Here is a 24001-nt window from a genome sequence, read left to right on the forward strand (position 1 = left end):
TGCATCGAAGCTTCTCAGCTGTGCTTGTGCTAAGAAAAGGAAACATTTTAAAAATAACGTAACACGATTGTCAATGTAACCTTTTGTAAGTAGTGCCTGGAGGATTCAGAGTGTGGAGAAACTCTAGAGTCAGCGTGTGTATTAACTTGTGGATTTTTCTGTGAGTATTTGGTGGCAGCCTGACAAAGTTGGTTCCGCAAGACTGCATTAGCTGCGGAGCTCAGCTCAGAGCGAAATGTGGTGAATGGGAGGGAAGATGATGACGTGACTCCCCCACCCGCCTTAACTGTCAACCCCCCCCACAAAGACAGTCTCTCGGAATTTGTATAAGCACAGCCCTTCACCTGCAATTTTAACTTAGCTACAAAGTGATCAAAACTCTCGTTTATATCCTGTGTCCTCTCATTAAACTTGTATCCCGCATTAGCCGTGGGCATGACAAACGCCAGCGCAGCCTGTCTATGAACTTAATTTAAACTTTAGGTTTACACCGTGCTTTGTTTCCGAAGTAGCTGCACTTAATGAATATGGTTGTATACAGTATGTCACTCGCTTGCTTCTTATTGTTTCGCTGCCTTCTCAATTATATAATGCATGTTTTCTTCAGCGATTTTTGGAGCTCTTCCTTGTTTTCTATGTACTGCGTTGACAGGCACGTAATTACGTGGGAGGCATGATGATGTCACACGAAACTCCGCCCCCCACGACCATCGAGCTCAACTCCATTACAGTATATGGAGAAAAATAGCTTCCAGTTATGACCATTACGCGTAGAATTTCGAAATGAAACCTGCCAACTTTTGTAAGGAAGCTGTAAGGAATGAGCCTGCCAAATTTCAGCCTTCCACCTACACGAGAAGTTGGAGAATTAGTGATGAGTCAGTGAGGGTTTTGCCTTTTATTAGTATATATATATATACTGTATATATATATATATATATATATATATATATATATATAATTCCATCATCATATCTATATATATAATTCACTAAGGGCACTCATGACAGAGAGCCACGGTTGCCAACTCACAGAGCCCCGCCCGTCAACTGTAAGACCATGGAATACTATGAGATGCGCACGACAGGGCCACGCCTGGCAACTCACAGAGCCCCGCCTGCCAACTCTAAGACCATGGGATACGCAGGACAGAACCCCGCCCGCCAACTTTAACCCTCCTCCCGCATCATGGGATACGCACGACAGAGCCCCGCCCGCCAACTCTAACTCTCCTGCCATGTCCACTCTCGCTCTCAAGGCATGCGTACTGCCTGCTCATGTGCCCGCACGAAACATCTCACCAAACACAGCCTCAGTCGCTTTTGTCTCTGCTATAGTCCATATAAACCTCAGAGCCACGTTGACTTTTCATTGTTCTTTTCGATACCGGCTGCTTTTATATATATATAATTGACCAAGTCGCCCAACCATGGGGTATGCACGACAGAGCCCCCGCCCACCCACTCTAACCCTCCTCTCGCGTCATGGGGAACACATGACAAAGCCCAGCCCGCCATCTGTAATCCTCCTTCCGCGTCCACCATCGCTCTCGAGGCTAAACCAAACAGCAATAATTAGCAAACAAACAAAGATAACTGGCAGTAACAGTGCAAAATTCACAATTGGTATGCCAGTTTGAAAAGATAAGTTTTGAGAGAGGTTTTAAAACGCTCGAGCTCCCATAGCACTGAGTTTGATGTGTGGTACAGAAAGTACAGCTGCAGATGAGAATCTGAGTGAGCGAGAGGAATGTCAGTCTGTAGGAGATCAGTGAAGTTGTGGAGAGCTTTAAATGTTAAGAGCGGTATTTAGTATTGTATTCTGTAGTTAACAGGGAGCCAGAGAAGTTGAGAGAGAATAGGTGTAGCATGTTCAGTGGATTTAGAACAGCAGGTTATCATCCTGGCAGAAGAATTTTAAATAAATTGCAAGCGATGGATACGTTTTTGTGGGATGACAGATAGAATAGCATTACAGTAATCTATACGTGAGGTGACTCGGGCATTAACCAATACTTTAGTACTGTGTTGCGTAAGAACAGGATGAAGTCTAGAAATGTTTCGGAGATGGAAGAAAGCAGTCAGAGAAATGTTACTTATACAGGAGGAATTATTTAATAATAATAATAATAATTATTATTATTATTTAATGATGGCCATTATTAGTGTATAAATGGATATAAATAATTGCATGTAAATGATTTGCCAAAATCTGTTGTATGTAAACGATACTGTTTAAAACATTATTGTTTTTTCATCAGAAAACCCAGTTTCCACGTCTACCTGCATTAGTTTAAATGGCACTTTTACTACTCGCAATAGTGCGGACACGCTGACTTATCGTGTCGACTGGGCAACACAGTGAATGCGGTGTTTATCTATTTACAGTATGTCTATGTTTTCTGTAGTCTGCTACAGGAAGGTACTCTCTCGACCATTAGCATTGGTTTCGCTCTTTGCTATTTTCGTTATACTGCGACGGTGGTTTCCCAAGCCTTTGTTATACTGAATGTTATACTGAGAAAAATCCTGCAATAAATCTTAACGATTAAAAAAAAAAAAAAAAGCTCAAAAAAAAATTAAGCAAAAAGGGAAACCAGAAAGAAGGAAAAAGAAAAGGAAGGTAACTGGGCTACATTATAATTAAATAAATTAAGCTTAAGAACCTTAAGAAATAGAAGAAGCAGGGTAGAAGTAAAATCAGGGAAGCAAAGGCCAAAGACAAACAAACACCCAAAAAGGTTTAACATCTGAAATGAACACAAGGCAAAATAACCTTGCATTCTCCTTTTATCTGCCCTCAGATGAATGCACTATGATTATCAAAAGAACCTGAGCATTAGTCAGAATTTACCATGGTCCTTTGGGGCTCTAATTTAAGTAGAAAGAGGAGAGACAAATAAAAGGAATATTATTATAAAATAAGAAATAGATACAACCAAAAAAGGAGAATAAAGTGGAGCAATGTTTAGAGCCCAGGCTATACCAGTAAATCTATCCTCTTGTAGCATTTCTTACAATTTTTGTTCTGACATTGTCCATATGTTCCATAAATTTTCTTATTTCAGCACTCTCTCTCCCTAAAATTGTAGTTTTAACTAAGCTCAATCTCTTGCATTTACATATGGACAAGCAATTATCATAAACTGAATCTCTCGAACTTTGATTTAGTACAACCTCCTTCTCTATCCTGTTCCAGGAATCTATTTATAAACACTGTCCTGACAGCATTATTCTCTCACCATTTTCTTTCAGCAACCTCAGCATGTACTTGGATCACTAACTCTGTCCACCAATCACACATTTCTTTATTGTCCAATTCACTGTCACAATCTTCTTTTCTCAACACAAACAAGATTTGATCTTTTCTCATGATCTTTTGACTCATTGTTCAAGATCTTTTTCTTGTAAGGTTTTCTGAGTACAGCTTTCTTGTGGCAGGACACCAAGTGACTGCTACTCAAATTCTCCAGCTAATTTAGAGTGCTGCTGCTAAAATGGTGAATTCTGTCCCTGACTATATCCACGTTACTCGTACACTGTGCTGTCTTCACTTTCCACTGGATCCTATCCCAAACTGTCCTGGCTATGGTGACCAGACGGAAAACAGGCAGGTAAAAAGACAAAAAAGCATAAATAAACCTGGGAGAGAAAGGTAGTTTCTTTGAAGGATACGCAAGACAATTGACAAAAAATTGTCAAAACATCCAGAGAAAGATTTTAAGATGCAGCATCAAATCCAAAATTAAGTACCAAAAATCTAAGTCTAAGTTAAAAAAGCAAAAGTTTTTGCTAACTATGAGGGATATCCAGAAAAAAAGGTTACAACAGCTGTTAAAAATCGAAAAATATTTCAACCAAATTTACAGGGTATGTTGCAAAATATGTGTTTATTTCTCAACATAATCACTGTCAACTTCGATGCACTATTTCAGCCTGGGCACCAGCTTTTTTATACCCTCGTCGAATACACTTCGGCCCACCTCCTAAAGCCACTTCTCCACTGTCTCCATTCACCTCCTCATCGTTGGAAAAACGTTTCCCACCCAAGAATTCTTTCAGTTTGGTGAAAAGGTGAAAATCTGAGGGCGCAAGGTCCGGGGAATAGGGTGGGTGGATAACAATATCCCATCCAAAGGACACAAGCAGGTCCTGAGTCACACGAGCAGTATGGGGTCTGGCATTGTTGTGAAGGAGGGACACACCACAAGTCAGCATTCCCCTCCTTTTGTCTTTGATCTTTTTTTTCAATTTTTTAGGGTCTCACAATATGTTTCAGCATTAATGGTGGTCCCTTTGGCCATGAAATCCACCAACAAAACCCCTTTTCTGTCCCAAAAGACAGATGCCATAATCTTCCGCTCTGAAAACTGAACTTTGAATTTTTTGGCTGATGGGGAATGGGTATGGCGACATTGTTGGGACTGACTTTTGGACTCAGGAGTATAGTGACATACCCAAGTTTTGTCTCCAGTCACAATAGAGTCAAGGAACGCCTCACCCTCGATTTCATAACGCTGAAGAAATTCACGTGCAGCCAAAACGCGATTTTGGCAATGTTCTGGAGTCAACATTTTTGGCACCCATCTTGCACTCGGCTTCCTGTAATCAAGTTTTTCTGAGACAATTTCACCCATGAGACTTCATGAGATGTGTGGGAACATTTCATGAAGGGTGTCAATCGTCACACGATGATCACTGCAAATTTTTTCATCAACTTGCTGCAGAAGCTCTTCTGAAATGAGAGATGGCCTCCCACTCCTTTCTTCGTCCTGAGTGTCAGTGCGACCTTCTTTGAACGACCTAACCCACTTGTAAACATGCTGACGTGACATTACCTCAGGTCCATAAGTTTCCACAAGCTGACGATGGATCTCGGCCGCGGATTCGCGACGCAAAGTGAGGAACTTGATGACCAAACGAATCTCGCATCGGCGGTAGGTGGAGCAAACGGCCTCAGCAGAGGTTGATGAACTCGCTTGCTGTGATGACATTTCACAACTGACTGATGCGGTCCTGGGCTTATTTTGACCGTTAGGACCGCCCTACACGCAGATATGCCAACCTTCGAAAAAAAGGGCACTTGTAACCTTTTTTTCTGGATATCCCTCGTATAATTAATTCATGGAACTTGTTGTTTGTTTCTGATTAAATACCAAAACGCGGACATAATTTGCATCACCATCTTAAAAAGTCTTTGTGTGCTGATGTAACTGTAGTGCTTGAACTCGGTCACACATTTGACAATGAACGATATTGCCAAAAAAACTGTTCATAGCGATGATAAATTGTGTCTGTTATGACATGTGTATTTTGATATTTTTTTCAGCTATACTCCTTGAATTTTGGATAACAACATTGGGTACCCCTAAGGTTTATTATAGTGTAGAATTTATTTCTTTTACTTATTTTATTATTTTATATACAGGTATTAATCAATGCCATTTTTACAATACTTAAAATTAGAATCTGTTTTATTGTGAAATATATTGAGCAAAAATAATCCTAAATAAACAAACCACTAGTCCCAACTAACAAGCATAAATCTAAAAACAATTTTTCTTTTAAAAAGTTTTTTTTTGTATACTATAATTTGCAGTTTACTAAAAGTTTGTGACCCACTCTCAAACAGCAAAAATGCATAAATCGTTCCCATTGGGCATATACATATGATTAGCTAAGAGAGATATTTACCTGAGGACGATGAAGTACAACTGCCTTTAAAGGATACAAACAAGTTAAAGGTTGCCAAAGACTTGGAAAATACAGCCTGGCTGTATGTGAAGTATTTCAATGTTTGAAGTCAACATACTAGCTAATGGAAAGGAGTTACAAAAGATCAATCCTCATTGTAAAAAATAAGGTCATGACAAAACTGAAGTCAGTGCCTGATCAGTTTTCCATATCCACACAGCTATAGGAGATTCTACATTTTTACATTTATACACTTTGGACAATGTTTTCAAAAAGATTAGTTTTTGGTGGTAAAAAATTAAACACACAGATTCGTTTTTAGATTTATACTTGATAGTTGGGACTAAGCCAGAGACTCATGATAGCAGATATTCAACAATAGCAAACAAGTGAATCTGCATACTCTTAAGCATTCTACAGTTTTTGGTTAATGGCACAGTCCCTCACAGAGTTGGAAAAGGCATAATGATGGCACAAAAAGCTGCTAATTACCAATGACTTCAGCAGACATGCATATTTAAGATGCTGGGAATTACAAACAGCAGGTTCTACCTGTTTACAGCTAAACAGACAAGCTAACTATCTAGTGTTATAATTTGCTTACTTTTCACTTTTTTCTTAGCTTGTAATTAGAATCCCACAGGAAGCATTTGCCAAAATAGGAGCTTTTCCTTATTCTATTGATCAAAACTCCATAAAGCTTACACTAAATAATTCCATAATGAAATAACACACAGCACAAAGGCTGAATAAATAGACTTTTAATTCTCAGTCTAGTCATCATCTGTGTCAAGTTTCAAGGTTATTCTCATGTCCATGGAAATGCTGCTTCAATCCTATATTACATTTATCAAGTTAAGGTTGGAATTGTTCACCTAATGTGGGTCCTGGATGAGTAAATACTTGTGTGTTAGTGAGTTTGCATTAAGAAAAACAGATTGCCTGCACTCTCCATATTAGCTTTCAATATTGCAGGTATTTTTTCATGAGGATTAAAAATAAATCGACAGATGGACAATAGTATTCACCATATACATTTTATTAAATACACATTTCAATGTCAGTACCATCAATACATCAATATACTGAGGTTGTTCATATTTGCTGTAATTACATGAATTTTATTTTTTAAAAAACTATTAAGATAATAGGCCATAAGAGAGTTTTTAACAGAGCAAAATGACTGTAATACATTAGTTGTCATTAGAGATTCTTGATGTATAGATTCTGTTTTTGCAATTTTTACACATTTTTATTGTTATTATCATGATATTGCCATTTTCCGAGCTCTTTCTTTTTCTGGGCACCATCATTTTATAATGCAAATTCAGGACTGCTGTCATCTTGTTTATGGTATTATTGTTGTTTACATGAAGGGAGCAGGGAGTCATCATGTTTCCGTTATTTAACATGACAGCACAATTAACTTAGCACCTTGGTTTTGGGATCCCCTTATATCTACAAACTCCCCTTTTTTCTTATTAGCATTAGTGAAAGTAATAAATAGCTTCCCATGAAGGTTTTAGTATTAGGACCTTGCTTGTGTATGAGATTTAAATTCTCATTAATTCTAACTTAGTAAAAATTATTTATCCAGTAATTTGATTTCAAGGAGAAATAAATAATGGAACAGGGTAATTATTTTTAAATGTGAACTTACTTAAATTTTGTGTAATCTGTAATTTTGTTAAATCTGACAGTCCTACAGTCAGGTCAGGGAGTATGCACCGGTACAGTGCATTGCTACACCAACCATATGACAAAACAGCTTGGGATCCTGGTTGGCAATTCCCCAGGCAGTACATATGGTACAGTCCCATCCCCCGGAAACAACCATCTATCTGCCACAGCCAAGTGTTACATGGGCGTCCCTTTGGCCTGGTCCAGTCGCTCCAGTGTTCGACATTGAGGAACCTGTGAGCCAGATCAAACCTTGGGGAATCGCAACACATGGCCATAATGCTGTAACTGACACTCCCACACAATGAAGGGACTCTGTGAGTAACTGCTCGTTAGACCCAAAGTCAAAACAGTGGTACCCAAAGATTCTGAATAGTGTCCACATCTCACAACCACATAACAACACATCACACACCCTTTTCCAGTGACCTCTTAAACCCCCATTCTCTCCCAATCTGTCTACTGACTTTATAGGAAGAGTAACCAGAGACATGAATCTCGCTGCCAAGGTAAGTAAACCTCTTGACAAGGTTGACACTCTCTCCACAGGCAGAAACATTGCCACGAGCTGTGCCCAAGAAGTCATTAAAGACCTGGATCTTGGTTTTTATCCACTCACAAGCCCAGTAACTCAGACTTCTCACTCAGTCCCTTGAGAGCCTCGATCTGAGCCTCCATTGACACCACGAAGATCACAGCATCATTTGTAAAATCAAAATCAGTCAATCTTCCTTCACCAACATATGTCCCACAACCGCTGGACCACATAACCCTGCCCAACCCCTACCTGTGCAAACACTGAACAGAGTAGGAGCAAGAACACACCCTTGACGAACCCCAGAATCAACTGGGATAAATACAGAGGTTCTGCCTCCACTCTGTACAGCACTCTAGTACCAGTATACAGGCTGGTTATGATATCCAGCAACTTCAGGGGATCCTGCAAAATCTCAGTATATCCCACAGGGGAGCTTGATCAAAGGAGCTGAACACTTTACAAAAAATGGCAAAGGCTGCAAAGAAACTCTGGTGATATTTGCAATTGCGCTCCATGAAACCATCAGTGCAAAGATGTGATACCATGGTAGATTCCTTTGGTGTAAAACCAGACTACTTCGGTCATTAGTAGGTGAGCAAATGATCATGAATCCTATTAGGATGACTCTAGCAAGGAACTTTTCCGGCACCAAGAGCAGTGTTATCCCCCTATAGTTGCGGCAATCTAGGTGATCACCCTTCGTTTTCTAGATAGGGACAATAAGTCCTGTTTTCCAGTCACTTGGGATGCCACCCATTTCCCAAAAGGAATCAAATTGTCTTTGCAATGCAAGGAGGGTAGCCTTACCTCCAGCCTGGAGAAATTCACACCGGATACCACAGATCCCTGCAGCCTTCCCTACCCTCAGCTGGTGCACCACCTATGCAATCTCAGTGAGATTGGACAGTTTACATCTAATTGGAGGATCAGCCTCAAAAACCGTGGATCCAGAAATGTCCAACGTCATAGCTAAAGGATCAGCTTTAAACAGCTGCTCAAAGTAGCCAGCACAGCGGGTCACAATTGTAGCATTATCCATAAGGACCATTCCATCACCCGCCCTGACTGCAACTCTCCGAGGAACAAATTTGGATGTGTATAATGCTTCAATTAATTGAATTCACCTCTGTAAGCAGGACGTGGGTCACTAGACCATAGATGGTATGTCACTTGCTCACAGATTCCTCTAACAAATGCCTCATCTGCCATCACAGTTCGTGGTACAGACTGGAGTTGCCATCAAGATGTGCATTGTGACTCCTCTCATGATATCCAGGGTGCTCTGTGAGATGTAACATCTCCTTCTGGGAACACCGACAACGCAAACACAACCCTCAACAACCTTCAGGGTCTTGTAACGGAAGGTCTACTACATCACATTAGGATCAGCAGTTCCTCACACAAACTGCGTGCATACTCATTAGAAGCAACATGATCTTGGAGTCTGGCCAAGTCCAGCTTCATTCACCTAGTAGGTGGCAACCTACTGGAACTAAACTGGATCTTCAGTGCAGCAACAACAAGTTTGTGGTCACAATTCACAAACTGGGCGCTTCCGTAGACCATGCACTCTTTACTCAAGGATGTGATTAATCTCTTTCACAGCACCTCAAGTATTGGAATACCAAATCCAACAATGTGGCTCAGGGCACTGGAACCAGGATCCAGCGATCCGCAGCATCTGGCATTTTGCAAACTCAAGGAACATGGAGCCATTTTCACCACAGTCATCAGTAACAATGGTCACATTCAAGTCACCCATGACCAGAGAAGTGTCACCTCATGGGCTCCCATCAATCGGCGAAGTTGCAAATAAAATGTCTTCCTCACCAAGACACTCTCCGCAGTCAGAGCATACACTGAGACATCAGACAAGACACACAGAGAGTGCCTAAATCTAAGTCTCATAATATGCTTGTTGAAAGAAGCGACATCGGACACCATCAGAAGGAGTTGATCTGCCACAACAACAGCTGCTCCCTTGGAATGATAGCCATCAGAGCAACCAGACCATTAAAAGATTTACCCACCTACAGAGATCTGGCCAGTCCAAATTCTGTACAACTCAGAAAGTGCTGCCACTGAAATGCAAAGTTTACAAAGCTCCTCCAACAGCAGAGGAAGACAATCATCATGCTGGAGAGACAAGAAGTTCCACACGCCTACCCGGATGGGCTGCCTTAAATTGGGAACCAAGTGCTGCCGTGCAGCGGATGACGCCTCAGCACCACACCAGTTCCAATCTCCAACATGCTTGACCCTATTGGCTCTCCAATGGTTTTGACTCTTCTGGGGATGAGGCTCCCAAGGGCTTTTCACCCTTTCCCTTCTTTTGGGAAGCTGTAGCAGAGCTACTCCCGTGGAAGAGCAGAAAAGAGTCCTGTATGCTATTTTGGAGTTGCGTAAAGTTTTTACGATGATTAGAGTGCCAATCCTGCCATCAACCCCCAAGAAATCTCTACAGGTTGGACACAATTTAATGTCATATCCAGGACAGTTCTACAGTGCACAACATAAAACAGTGGCAAGAAAAAAAAATTAAAATAAGTTTACAAGTAAATAGACATATCTTCATAGAATCTGTATGAATGTAAATATATATTGCTTACTTTTGATTAAAGTACTGTACATCCTTTACAATGTTTACTTATAATATCTTGACACCCTGAACCACAAACTCTGCTTCTGGTCCATGATGTTAGTGGAAAAGTGATCTATTGCACTTGCCTATCTGAATAAGATGCTAGACAGTTATCAGTGAGTCAGCGGAAAGTGGGATCAATGTAATATGAATCATTCAAGCTGGGAGGTTAAGATTCTGAGATCCATCAGCAAAAGGTTTCATTTATAAAGAATGAATGATACATTATAAAGTGCCCTTTCATTTATATGGACAGGACAATATTCATTTCCTGATGAATTGCTTTTGGATCAGTACATAAAATATTAAGACACAGCAGGGAATATATTTAGCAACTGTCAAGTCATGAATCATGTTCTTAGCACTTCTGTTAGCTAGTATGAAATTTGCTAAAGGCAAATCTTTTAAAGACATTTCTTCCCACATTGATTAATAATTTAAAGTACTAATATTTGCAAAACAATGACAATATAATCTTTTCTGCATTATGAAATATGGAAGAGTAGGAATATGTAGTACTTGGAAAGCTGAGGAAAATGAATCATGTAAAAGTGCTTCAGGCCTAGCAGCAGTAAGTGGTATAAGATGTTATTTTAGGACTCAAATTAAGAACCATCACTGAACTTGTGGCAATCTGTTGATAATTTCATAAAGAAACTACAGACAGAGCCAATAAAGACTAGCAAAAAATTCTGAAAAGTATGTGACCATGCTTTCCCAATATGCCTCTTTCATGAATTATTCTGTATGTCTGTTTTACAATATTTGAACATAACAGTCAAAAGAGTTCTACCTTAACATGATATTTCTTGAGAAACAGAGAGAGAGAAGAGAGATAAGCCCTTACGGATCATACACACATCCGAACGCCACAAAGATAAACTTTCTGAGGCAAATGTTCAGGTGATCAAATCATTCCTTCTCCAGCACAATCCAATTATTTCTTAACTAATGAGTAACCTAAAGCAGTAATTACCTTATTAAATAAAAATACCTGCATTACTATTATCCCAGAATAACTGGGTGTAAGGCAAGAAGCACATGTACCAGTATGCTACTGTTTTGCAGGACTCAATTAAACAGCTAAGCAAAAAAGTATGTGCTGCATGCAGTCCAGTAAAAAAACAAACTACAAATAAAGTATCAGTTTAGATTTAATCCAGCCATTTGCTACAAATATGCTAAAACAGTGTGATCAGATTTTCCCAAAGGAGAACACCATAAGAGGACTCATGCATGTATATGGAGGTTTATAAGACACTTGCCTTTACTGGGTTACTCACCTTATCCCGGTTTTATTTGTGCATGTAAACACACTCCTTCCCTACAGCATGACAAAGACAATATGTTAACTATGACTGGACTAAATAATGATGGTTCATTGCATCAAAAATTATTAAACTACAGTAGTCAACAAACCCCCAAAAATAATGCTAAAATTACCAACAACATCTTTTCCAAATTTAAAAAACTAGCTACTGTTGGACTGATCATACCAGTGAGCACCGTTGAATCTGAAAAGGGATTTTCTACCCAAAAAAGGAAACTGTTTGAGGGAGCACATGTCAGAAAAAGATAAATAATCTAATGTTGATTTATTTGAGGAGCCAGATACATGTGATTTGATTATGAAAATGCTGCAAACACTTGGGCTTCAAAGAAAAAGTGAAGAATTTACAAGGGGGTAAACAAAAATAACCAGAATCTGAACCTGGCATGCAATCTACTGTATTATTCATATGACATTCCGTGTCGGTTTTTCTTGGTGCTTATTAAACATGTTCTGCAATATTTGTGATGAATGATCATAAAGAACAGCGAGTCTGCGTTAAATTTTGTTTTCTTTTAGGGAAAACAGCTGCTGAAACTGTAGTGATGCTTGAATCTGTTTTTAAAGAGGAAGGTTTAAGTAAAACAGAGTGTTTTTCGTGTTTCAAACAAGGGAAAATGTCACTTGAAGGCCAACCAAGATCTGGCCCAATCTTCCACAATTAGGAATGACAATAATCTTGAAAAAGTTTGCAATGCAATTTACGGAGATCGTCGCCAGACTATTGAAGAGATCTCTGAATTGACTTATGTATCTTGGAGTTCTTGCCACCTTCCCTACTCACCTGGATCTTGCTCCGTGCGACTTTTTCTTTGTACTGCATATGAAAAAAGAACTCAAAGGAAAGCGCTTTTGTACCGTTGAGGAAGTCAAAGAAAAATCGCTGCAGGCATTGGACAACATTCCTCTTCAGCAATTCCAAAAATGTTTCCACAGTGGGAAAACCATTGGGACAAGTGCATTCATTCAAATAGAGAGTACTTTGAAGGAGACTAAAGTTTCAATAAGTAAAATTATTCGTTTATATAATATTTCAAGTTTGGTAATCATTATAAGTATTAAAAGGTTTTCATTAAGTGATAAATAAAAATACTGTGCAGTTTTTATTCTTTTTAACCACCTGGCTACTCCTTCATCCAATGCAGTTAAAAAATTTTCTGGAGAGAACACTGCTCCAGTTGTCATGCCTTATTAACAGCAGGCAATACTAACAACAGAAAACTATCCAAGTTCCAAAATGGTGGTGGCCATGAAAATTAAATTGGTAGAGCATGAACAATAAAAATATGTTAAAAAAGAACACCACCTCCAAATGAAACTGAAAATAAAAAAGAACTATATACCTACTACACACTCATAAACCCCCAGACACTTACAAAAAAAAAAACCCAAAATATTAAAAATTATTTACTAAATAAAACAAAAACGATGCAAAATCATAACAATGTAACGTACAGTAGTTGTTGCTGACACACACGCAAAGTAACAGAAGAATTAAAAGCTTCAAATTCCAAAAAAATGAAGTTATAATTGAATCTAATTTCTTAAAGAACGATTTGTAAATGTATATAGGGATGCTCTGAAATAGAAAAAGAAGGTTGGGAGAGATGTTAATCTTGACAGCATTGATTCTCCCTGCTCATGTTAGATGAAGGGTAGACCATCTGTTCACATCTTGTTTAATATTTTCCATGCAGATAGTAAAATTTTGTTGAAAGAGATCTTTATATTTACTTGTGATGTTTACCCCCTGGTATATAAACTGATCTGCAACAATAAATGGGAAGGTGTCCAGTCTAATATTGTGCGCAAGAGAGTTCACTGGAAAAAGCACACTTTTATTCAAATTAATTTTGAGTCCAGATATCTTTTGAAACTCTGCTAGTTTGTCAAGTCAATTAGGTTTTATCATCATAGCATCTATACACATAACTCGGTAAAGTGGTATTAAATTACATTTTCTAGGTTCATCGTGTACAATTTAGACAACAAATACGACAATATAACTATACAGAGAGTGTGCAAGGAACAACATCTGAGCAAATCAACACCTTGTTGGCAAGCACCAATCAGTGATGATAGAAGATTTACAATGCAGAATGATATGCAAAATAATGCAGAACAGAACAGTAATTAGATATGAGCCTATGAGCTGTTGCTCAGTCTGGTAGTATTATTCTAAATACTTCAATAGCATCTGCTAAATAGAACCATCGAAAAGAGATTGTGTTTTCCCCCAAATGCCAGAGGCCTTACTGAGTTATTCTAGAAGGTTAAATGACTTTCTCAGTAATAGACAGAGAATCAGAGGTGGGTGCAACAAAGAACGTATCTTAAAGTACAAATCCTAGCCATTATGTCTCACTGACTCTTCTTAAGACTGGCAAGTCCCTGTTTTCTTCAGCTTTTAGGAAGTCACATTGCATAGAATATTGGCCTTTTAAGCTCTCCTTTATAGCAAGTAAAACTAGCAATACACTCAACTCAATAATAATAATACCTATCTACCAAGAAACAGGCTTAATCCAATACAGGATTTTGGGGACAAGAAGCCCATCTTGGCAATTCTAGGTGAAAGTTAAGAGCCAGCTCTAGGTCGGACATCATATCATTACAGTACACACTCATATACGCACAAACAATCTCTCAGATTAAGCCATTTTAGATTAATCTAAAATTCACATATTTAGGATGTGGGGGAAAGAAAATCCACAGTGCAAACTCCTCACACAAAGTGTTTGAGGTGGGATATAATTTGGAGATTCTGGAGCAGGAAGCAGCATCACTGTATATTATGCTACAGTGTTTCTCAAATAGCAAATCAAAACAGGAAATATATAGACATATAATGTAGGAGCCTTAAAAAGATATGAAAGACTAAATATATAAAATCTTAGTTGGGAAATTAATAGAAAACGGCTCCTAAGTTTTAGAAGTAAAAAACATACAGTATATAAAAAAAGTGGTGAACTCCTTACTATTTGAAATGGTGATGTCCCTGCCCTTGTAATACTCTCCCAGGGTGACTCCAAGTCCCTGCCGAGATGCTACAGGCCGCACTGTCCTGCTGGTATCCGGACATTCCAAACTGGGTGAGGAAGAAGGCTCTGAAATCTTGTTAGAATCAGAGAAGCTAAAAGCATCCAAAGTGCGGTCCTGACAAAATGACTTGTACCACCACTGCACCACTGGAGGTTGTGTTGAGGATGTGGAAAATTTGCAGCGAAGAGTCACAGACTGGAACAGCATGGAGATTTTCTTTTTGTCAAGTGCTGTTACCTGCACTCCTTCTGACCATCCTGCAACAAATAAATACATAAATTGATATTTAGGAAATCATCATCATTTCAACATGGGACACAAGTGTATTGATCAGCAAATGGTTATAGTTGTCATGCCATGGCATAAAAGAAAATTAATTTAAAGCAAACACCTATTGGATTGACCTGACATCCAAACTACATACCTTCAGTTTGTATGACACAAGAAACTATATGACAACTGACTTTTAGGATTCCTTTTCATTTTCAGCCTTATTTTTTAATCAGCTACAATCATACCTTTATCCTCTAGTTCAGGGGTAGTCAATTATGATCTAAGGAGGTCCGGATAGAGAAAATTTCCTCATGTACAGGTTCGCAGCATCATCATGTTTAAGTTGCATTATAATTTTTACATTACAATTAATTTATATATTTTGAAGTAGCATTGCCATTGTATCAACATCTGCACGGTGTGAAATCAATGACTCAGATCAAATGAGAAAGTTCAATGTCATTTCAACAATATTTATTTTCAGTACAACTTTGGACTCTGGAGGGCTACATACAATAAAATAAGAAAAAACTCTTCATGATGTAAAAGACTGCATTGAATTTTTTGTGTAAAATCCCGATTTAAATCGTTATTTTTTGTGGTTAAAACCCTTAAGGGATTTTTAAGAACGTTTTGGCCAATGCGAATTTAGTGTAATTTTCTCAATGTAATTTTCTTAGTTTCTTAAATTTTTTTACTATTAAAATGAACAAAAGGTTTAACTCATTGGTAAACATAAATGTCAGTCCATTCGGAAGGTTATGGTCTACATTTCCTTGAAAGATCATTACAAATTTCCCCCCCCCCCCCCCCCCCCCCCCCCCCCCCCCCCCCCCCCCCCCCCCCCCCCCCCCCCCCCCCCCCCCCCCCCCCCCCCCCCCCCCCCCCCCCCCCCCCCCCCCCCCCCCCCCCCCCCCCCCCCCCCCGGGGGGGGGGGGGGGGGGGGGGGGGGGGGGGGGGGGGGGGGGGGGGGGGGGGGGGGGGGGGGGGGGGGGGGGGGGGGGGGGGGGGGGGGGGGGGGGGGGTGTAATCTCCGCCAAAACTAAATAAAACTCAATGATATGTCTGGGTCCGGACAGAACAGAGTCTCTGTCTGGGTCCAGACCCGGACCGCGGTCCGCCTATTAATGACCTGTGCTCTAGTTTGACACTTCTGTACCAGCTGGATTTATCCCAATTCTGTTATATATTCAGCTTACAGTACTGTGGAACCTCGGTTCATGAATGTCTCTGAACACGTACAAATTGGTTTACTACCAAAACGTTCGCCAAACTTTTGCATCTGTTCACGACCACACACTCGGTATACGAACAAGCCAGTTTCCCTTTCCGTTTGTGCGAGCCGATGATTTCCGTGAGCCGATGATTTCCGTACGTGTTCAGTATCTCCCTGTGTGCATTCCATGTGCAGCGAAAGCGAAAGAGAGAGAGAGGATGAGAGAGGGAGAGCAACACACACAAGAGAGAGAGAGACACACACACACACACGCGCACGAGAGAGACACACACACAGGTGAGAGAGAGACACACACACAGGCGAGTGAGAGAGACACACACACAGGCACACGAGAGAGACACACACACACAGGCGCGTGCGAGGGAGAGACACACACACAGGCACGCGAGAGAGAAACGCATGCACACACGAGAGAGCGAGAGAGAGAGATTGCTGGATGCATAAGCCAGAGAAGGCAGTTAAAGAATGCATCGGGCTTGTTTTTGTTTTCACTTCTGTTTACAGTGATCGGTTCGTAGCGTGCATTGTTTCAATGTTACTTTTCTTGGTGGTTTATTAAATTACGGATTTTTCAAATGTTCATTTTTTTCCCTGTGCTTAAAACTCATTCAAAAAAGTGTTTTTAGCAAGCGGTTCATAGCGCTATAGCGCGAACTCTTGCAGTGTTAGTTTTCTCTATTGTTCAAGGTTTTCTTAGTGCTATTCAATAATTTTACATTTAGTTTACTATTATGCTGTGCATTCTATGGTATAATTAACTACATTTGTGCTTAAAAACAAAAAAATATATATTTACATACAGTTCATATGGTCTGGAACAGATTAATTGTATTTACTGTACATACAATCCTATGGGGGAAATTACTTCAGTTCACGACCAAATCTGGTTACGACCAGAGTTTTGGAATGAATTATGGTCGTGAACTGAGGTTCCACTGTATACTGTAAATCTGCCCTCATAAATTCATTATTACTTATGCAAACGCAATTGTAACTTATGGTTTATTGAGTGATCATACTTTTTCATCTAGTCACTTTGATCTTTCTTTTTAAAGTGTCTTGTTACACAGTCAGTACCCATGGGGGCATTCCATAAAGCTTAACTTGACAAGCTGGTCTTATTCCAGCCATTTTCAGTTCCACCAAAGAAAATCAGAATGTCATACTCCATAAACGAGGTAACTAAGCAACACATCTTAGCTTCAAACCAAACATGAAGCTTGTTGTGATTGAGAATTTAATTCCTATTCCTATCCCATACCTTGGAGAAAGGTTCTGACATTTTTTTCTATCCAATCTATCCAATGTTGCAGCATTCTTAACCACGCTATTGTTTAAACCAGTACTTCTTAAACTATGGGTTGCAACCCACAATGGGTCAAAGACATGTTTGTGATGGGCTGCCACATGATTGTGTAAAATTAGCAGAATTCGGCTGTGTGCAATTTCTATTGACAGAAATATACCATCATCTATTTAGCATACCATTTTTGCAGTCTGTGAGATAGGCTATAAACAATACTATTGACACATCATAGATGGCTTTTGTTTGGTAAGAAAATCCAATTAATACTCCCCACGACATAAGCCTGTAAAACTGTCAGAATGAGATAACTAACCAGCAAAGACAAGAATAAGAAAGTGGGAGAGAGGAAGGAATGACACAGCTTGTAGCGCTACTTTGAAATTTCAAAATGTAGATAATGGGTGCAACAGAAAAAAATGACAATTTTTGGGTTCTCATGAGAGGTGAGACAATATGGAAGAGGCATTTATAGTGTTGTGGCAGTATTTATGGTAAATCTAGTTTCAGTGGTCATGTACAACTTGGTGGGAACCTCATTGTGTGTTCTGATTAACTGAAACTATGGTTGCTTTATTTTTCTCCTTCAAAATGTTATTTGCCCAGTTGCTCATGAGGACAGGTATATTCAACAAAATCTCCTAAATAAATCTTACATAAATACACTTGAAGTTTTACATAATCACCTCAATCACTTTGGCTTACAGTAGATAATGGTGAACTGAGACTATGATGATATTTTACTAAACTAACTCATCAACTGCTGCCCACATTCAACACTAATAGGAGTGCCATATGGTCATCCTTTTAGCCAACACAGTGCCTAAGGCAGAAACAAATCCCAGGCAGGGCGCCAGCCCACCTCAGGGCACACACACACACACACACCCCCCCACACACACCAAGCACACACTAGGGACAATTTAGGATCGCTAATGCACCTTACCTGCATGTCTTTGGACTGTGGGAGAACATGCAAACTCCACGCAGGGAGGACCTGGGAAGCCACCGTGCCGCCCCATCATCCTTTTACTGTACTCTTTATTTTTTTCACAAAATTAAGAGATATGACCTTTCTTATCTTTTAAGTAGGACTGAATAAACTGAATTTTTTCCAAACTCAAGTATTGCGATGCACACAATGTTAAGAAACAAAGTCAATACCATTCAGTTGAAACAGTTATGTATTTTTGAACTATTTGCAATTTAATCTAGTTTTTCTCAGTTGAGAGAACAAAAACACAAGTATTGTTTATTACTTTGGAATAACTGTAACACATTTTTTCATATTTAATTAATTCATGGGATCAAAACAATCTAACCTGATCATAATATAGTAGTTTGATTTTTAAATGTCAACAAATTGATATTGTTCATGAATTTATAAACTGGTATTATAAGTAAGTCTAAACTAACAGTGGGTACTTGAAGCTAACGATGTACAAATCTTTGTTGTTGGAATGTTGGATGGCTTATAATTAAATCGGGAAGACTCACAGCTTTTAATTTCATTTTTATCTCCTAAACTATGAAGTGCAGTACTTTTTTAACTTAGAATCCTTCCAGTGCTGCTAGTTCTGCTTTTTTGTATGGTAATGAAGGTGGAAGCTAGCTGCCTTTTATTTAGTCCAGGCTTCCTTTAAATGAGTGACTGGAACCGAATGAGAAGATAATGTGCCATCTTACTGCATGAAGATAACACTTGCCTGAAATACTGACAAGGTACTAATATCAGCAGAAATGCACATAACACTCCAAAGAAGTATGTTAATTTAATGTTGTGCGTGGGGGTATAGGATGAATAATGGCCAAAGTGTTCTCCAACTGTTCCACATCTTTGCTAACCTGTTGCATTCCCAGTGATTTTCAGTAGTTTTAGGGGAAATGTAAGATTATTGTTAATTTGTAATTTGGTCCATGTGAAAAGCAGTTAAAAATAAGCTCTAAGTGTGTTGAATTGTTCCAAACATAGTTCAGGCATAAAAAAAGCCATTTACAGGTAACCCAGATATTTTCTTATTGTACATTATTGACTAAAGTAAAAGGTCAGTGTTCCATCACAGCTTGGTTAATTTGGGGTAGCATTGTACACTGTGAATTGTCCAACTGAGAGCGCCCACTTCAAAAGGCATTCATGTTAAATTTCTCACTTGAAAACTTATATCTGACCCACAGCTTGCACACACAACAGGAACGCCTGAAATCAGTGCATGTCTTACACAAAGCAGAGTATTACATTACCAATAAACAGACATTGAACATAACATTATATATTAAATGTAGTTTTTGATTTTATATAGATAATAATAAAATATTCATGTACTTACCTTCAGTAGCCTTAAAACTGTGCTCAGAGTTGTACTTGTGCCTTGTAACTCACATAATGATCAATAGCTATTAGCTAACTGCGGCAGCTATTGGATTTTGAGTAAGCGAAAGTGAAGAAAGTTCTGATTGTGTGCCTGCATTTGTGGAGGATGCATTGTAGGCAAAGCATATATTACAGTAAGTAACACAATTAATGCTCCAAACTCCAATAAGCAAGGGTGTACATGCTTTCCAAATTAGGAGAGCAACAATTTACTCCTGAAGGCTTATACTGTAGCGTGGTGCAATATAAATGGTGCATTTCTCAGTTGGAGAACACTTTGGCAATTATTCATCCTATACCCCCACGCACAACATTAAATTAACATACTTCTTTGGAGTGTTATGTGCATTTCTGCTGATATTAGTACCTTGTCAGTATTTCAGGCAACTGTTATCTTCATGCAGTAAGATGGCACATTATCTTCTCATTCGGTTCCAGTCACTCATTTAAAGGAAGCCTGGACTAAATAAAAGGCAGCTAGCTTCCACCTTCATTACCATACAAAAAAGCAGAACTAGCAGCACTGGAAGGATTCTAAGTTAAAAAAGTACTGCACTTCATAGTTTTGGAGATAAAAATGAAATTAAAAGCTGTGAGTCTTCCCGATTTAATTATAAGCCATCCAACATTCCAACAACAAAGATTTGTACATCGTTAGCTTCAAGTACCCACTGTTAGTTTAGACTTACTTATAATACCAGTTTATAAATTCATGAACAATATCAATTTGTTGACATTTAAAAATCAAACTACTATATTATGATCAGGTTAGATTGTTTGATCCCATAAATTAATTAAATTTGAAAAAATGTGTTACAGTTATTCCAAAGTAATAAACAATACTTGTGTTTTTGTTCTCTCAACTGAGAAAAACTGTTATATTGATAAAAGTATCAAAGGACTGGTATGTTATGCCATTAGCTGATTCTATATTTGGAGATTGATACTGCTGATGTTCTCTTACTTTTATGTGTCAGTATCACTCATTTGCAAAGCCATTAGGAATTTTATAAAAATTGCTTTGCAATTCATGAACTGATCTGACTGAACCACTATGCAAAAATACAATGGAAATTAAATCAGAAAATAGGATATTTGACTGCAGAGATTGCAACAAGCACCAGGTATGTTTATAAAATTCCCTCACAAATGTAATAAATCAATTCATGAGAATAAGCTATTTCCATCTCACAACATATTTTAATTTAGAAACCAAAGAGGTATTATCACATTCTGGTGAAATAAAGTATCCATTTGTATATCTGTCTTTCTATCTGTGCAAGGTGGTTGTTACTCACAGGGTCATAAAATATTACATTTCATTCTTATTTCTCAAATGGTTTCTACATGTCTAGGGAACAAGCATACAGATATTACATTTTTCTATCTATCTATCTATCTATCCATCCATCCACTCATTCAGCAATTTGGAACACCTCTACACCCGCTTATCCATGCAATTAGCTAATCATCCAAACACATGGCAGCAGCATAATGCATAAAATCATTTAGATACAGGTCAGGAGCTTCAGTTAATTATCACATCAAACACAAGAATGAAGGAAAAAATGTGATCTCAGCATTGACTTTTGGTACCAGACAGACCGGTTTAAGTATCTCTGTAAGCAAGAATCACCTGGGATTTTCAGGCGCAACAGTAGCTAGACTTTGATCAGCATAGTTGAAAACTCAAAAATCATTTAATGAGTGGTAGTTCTGTGGATGAAAAAGCCTTGTTGATGATACAGGCCAGAGGAGAATGACTAGACAGGTTCAAGTGGAGATAACTACTCTGTACAACTGTGGTAAGCAGAAAAGTATCGCAGAATGCAAAATATGTTGAACCTTGAGGCAGATGGGTTACAATGGCAGAAGACAACACCACGTCAGAGATCACTCATGTCAAACAATAACAGAAAGGTAAGGTGGCAGTGGGCACATGTTCACAAAAACTGGAAAGTTGAAGGGTGGAAAAATGTAGTCTGGTCTGACAAATCTCAATTTCTGCTGAGGCAAAAGATAGTAGGGTCAGAATCTGGAGTCAACATCCTGAACCCATGCATCAAACCTGCTTAGTGTCAACAGCCCAGGGTTGTATTGGTGGTATAATAGTGTGGAGAATGTTTTCTTGGGACACATTGTAATAAGTAATTGTAATAAAAATAACTGAAAAAAAAAATGTATTTGGAATTCTACCCAGTGATTTTTTTAAAGTTGGCTTTAGCCATGAATTTCTTTTTGGGTACAACCTACTACTGTCATAATGGTAATAGTAGTAGTAGTAGTTTTGCCACATGTACAGAGAACAGTGAAATTCATATATGTCAAACCAATATGCAACACATGAATCATTTCCATACAATAATTTTCATTTCACAAAAAAAACAGAAATCGTTACCTGTACTGTAGTCAAAACTATTTTGTTTGTGAATTACCCTAACAATAATGTGTTCATTCATTCATTTTCAAGATCCATTTATTAAAAAAAAGTTTGTGTGGGGGCCAGAGCACACGGAACATACAAATTGTTGATGGCGAACCAGTCTACATGTACACTGAACATAAATATTCTCAATTTGAATGTAACAATCCAAACCCAATCTGACCCAATCCAACAAAACTCAACTACACTATATTGTATTTCACTATACTCTTAACAGCACCAAGATACAAAAGTTGCTGGTGTTGCTTCGGAAAACTGTATTTGAATCTCAGTCTACCTAGTGTTTTTGTGGGATTATTATGACTGGATAATTTACATGTAGATTATATAACAGGGATGGCATCCACAGAAAAATAGAATAAAAAAAATCTCATATCATTCCTTTTACATAATTCACATGTTGGTTATCCATTCCTGTGTTGACAACATGTAAAACACATGTATTTTATGCTAAAATACTGTTAAATATATTGTTCCGTAATTATCAGTGCAGATGAACTGGGAAACATATTCCATAATACTGCGCTTTTAGACTGAAGACAGGACTCTTGTCCAGTGAATGAGAGGTAGATGCAGATTTTCAATTAAAAAACTCAGTATTATGTAATGTGTTTTTGTGTTTATGATCTGCCCTGATAATTCTAGAAGTATCTAACAATATTTTAGAACAATTGACATGTGGACACAAGTAACATGATTTTTTTTTCATGGATGTCTTTCGTATTGCTTGCATTTGTACAGCATTGATCTCCAATGGGTTCTACTATATCATAAATTTTTTTCTCTCCAGTCCTCATGAAAACATGAGATTAAACGTTTTTGTTGGCCATCAATACAAACTACATGGGATAAGTAACTTATTAAAAAATATCTTTTTGGGGTGAAGTGTTCCTTTAAGACAAAGGGAACAGCGTTCACAAATCTAAGAAGGGGCAGGGCATCATGAAGAAGCCATGCCTACACCATCACCACCACTTCCTGTTTCTATGCGATCTGTGTAAACCTTAGAACTTAATACATATAAGTATGTTCCTAAGCAGTCATAAGAGGGCAGTTGGACTATTTTGCTATGCACCACACTCACATTCAATTGCTCTGTATGAGATGTGATAAGAGGTCCATGGCACATTGCAATTTTTAAATAAATAATCATGTCCCAGGAAATGAGGGCTCCAATTGGGTGCAGGTGTGCGCTAACGTGCTTCACTCCGAGGCTGATTGGGCATACATGTGCAACGGCGAGCAGATTAGTCAGGTGCCTCATTCACACCACAGAGGTAATGGCATATCACACCTGCACCAAATCAGGCCAGATAAGAGGAGCCTCCACGGGACAGGTGGGTATCATAACAGAGAAAGGCAGGCAAGTTAAAGAAAAGGATGGAGAGAGAGAAGGGAAGGAATGGTTAGAGCTCATACAAAATAAAGAGGAAGCAGGGCAAAGTAAGCC

At 38.7% G+C, this 24001-nt stretch overlaps 1 protein-coding gene across 4 annotated transcripts in view; it reads right to left on the reverse strand.

The window, feature by feature from the left end:
* The window catches only part of LOC120523364 (immunoglobulin-like domain-containing receptor 2), a 205886-nt gene that overhangs the window by 131505 nt on the left and 50380 nt on the right, over nt 1-24001 (reverse strand). For all 4 annotated transcript variants that reach the window (XM_039744626.1, XM_039744625.1, XM_039744624.1 and 1 more), the window contains exon 2: nt 14861-15181. In XM_039744626.1, the coding sequence (XP_039600560.1) occupies nt 14861-15181 (321 nt within the window). The remainder of the gene's footprint in view (nt 1-14860; nt 15182-24001) is intronic.

The sequence above is a fragment of the Polypterus senegalus genome, chromosome 2, assembly GCF_016835505.1.
Source record: "Polypterus senegalus isolate Bchr_013 chromosome 2, ASM1683550v1, whole genome shotgun sequence".
Taxonomy (NCBI): domain Eukaryota; kingdom Metazoa; phylum Chordata; class Cladistia; order Polypteriformes; family Polypteridae; genus Polypterus; species Polypterus senegalus.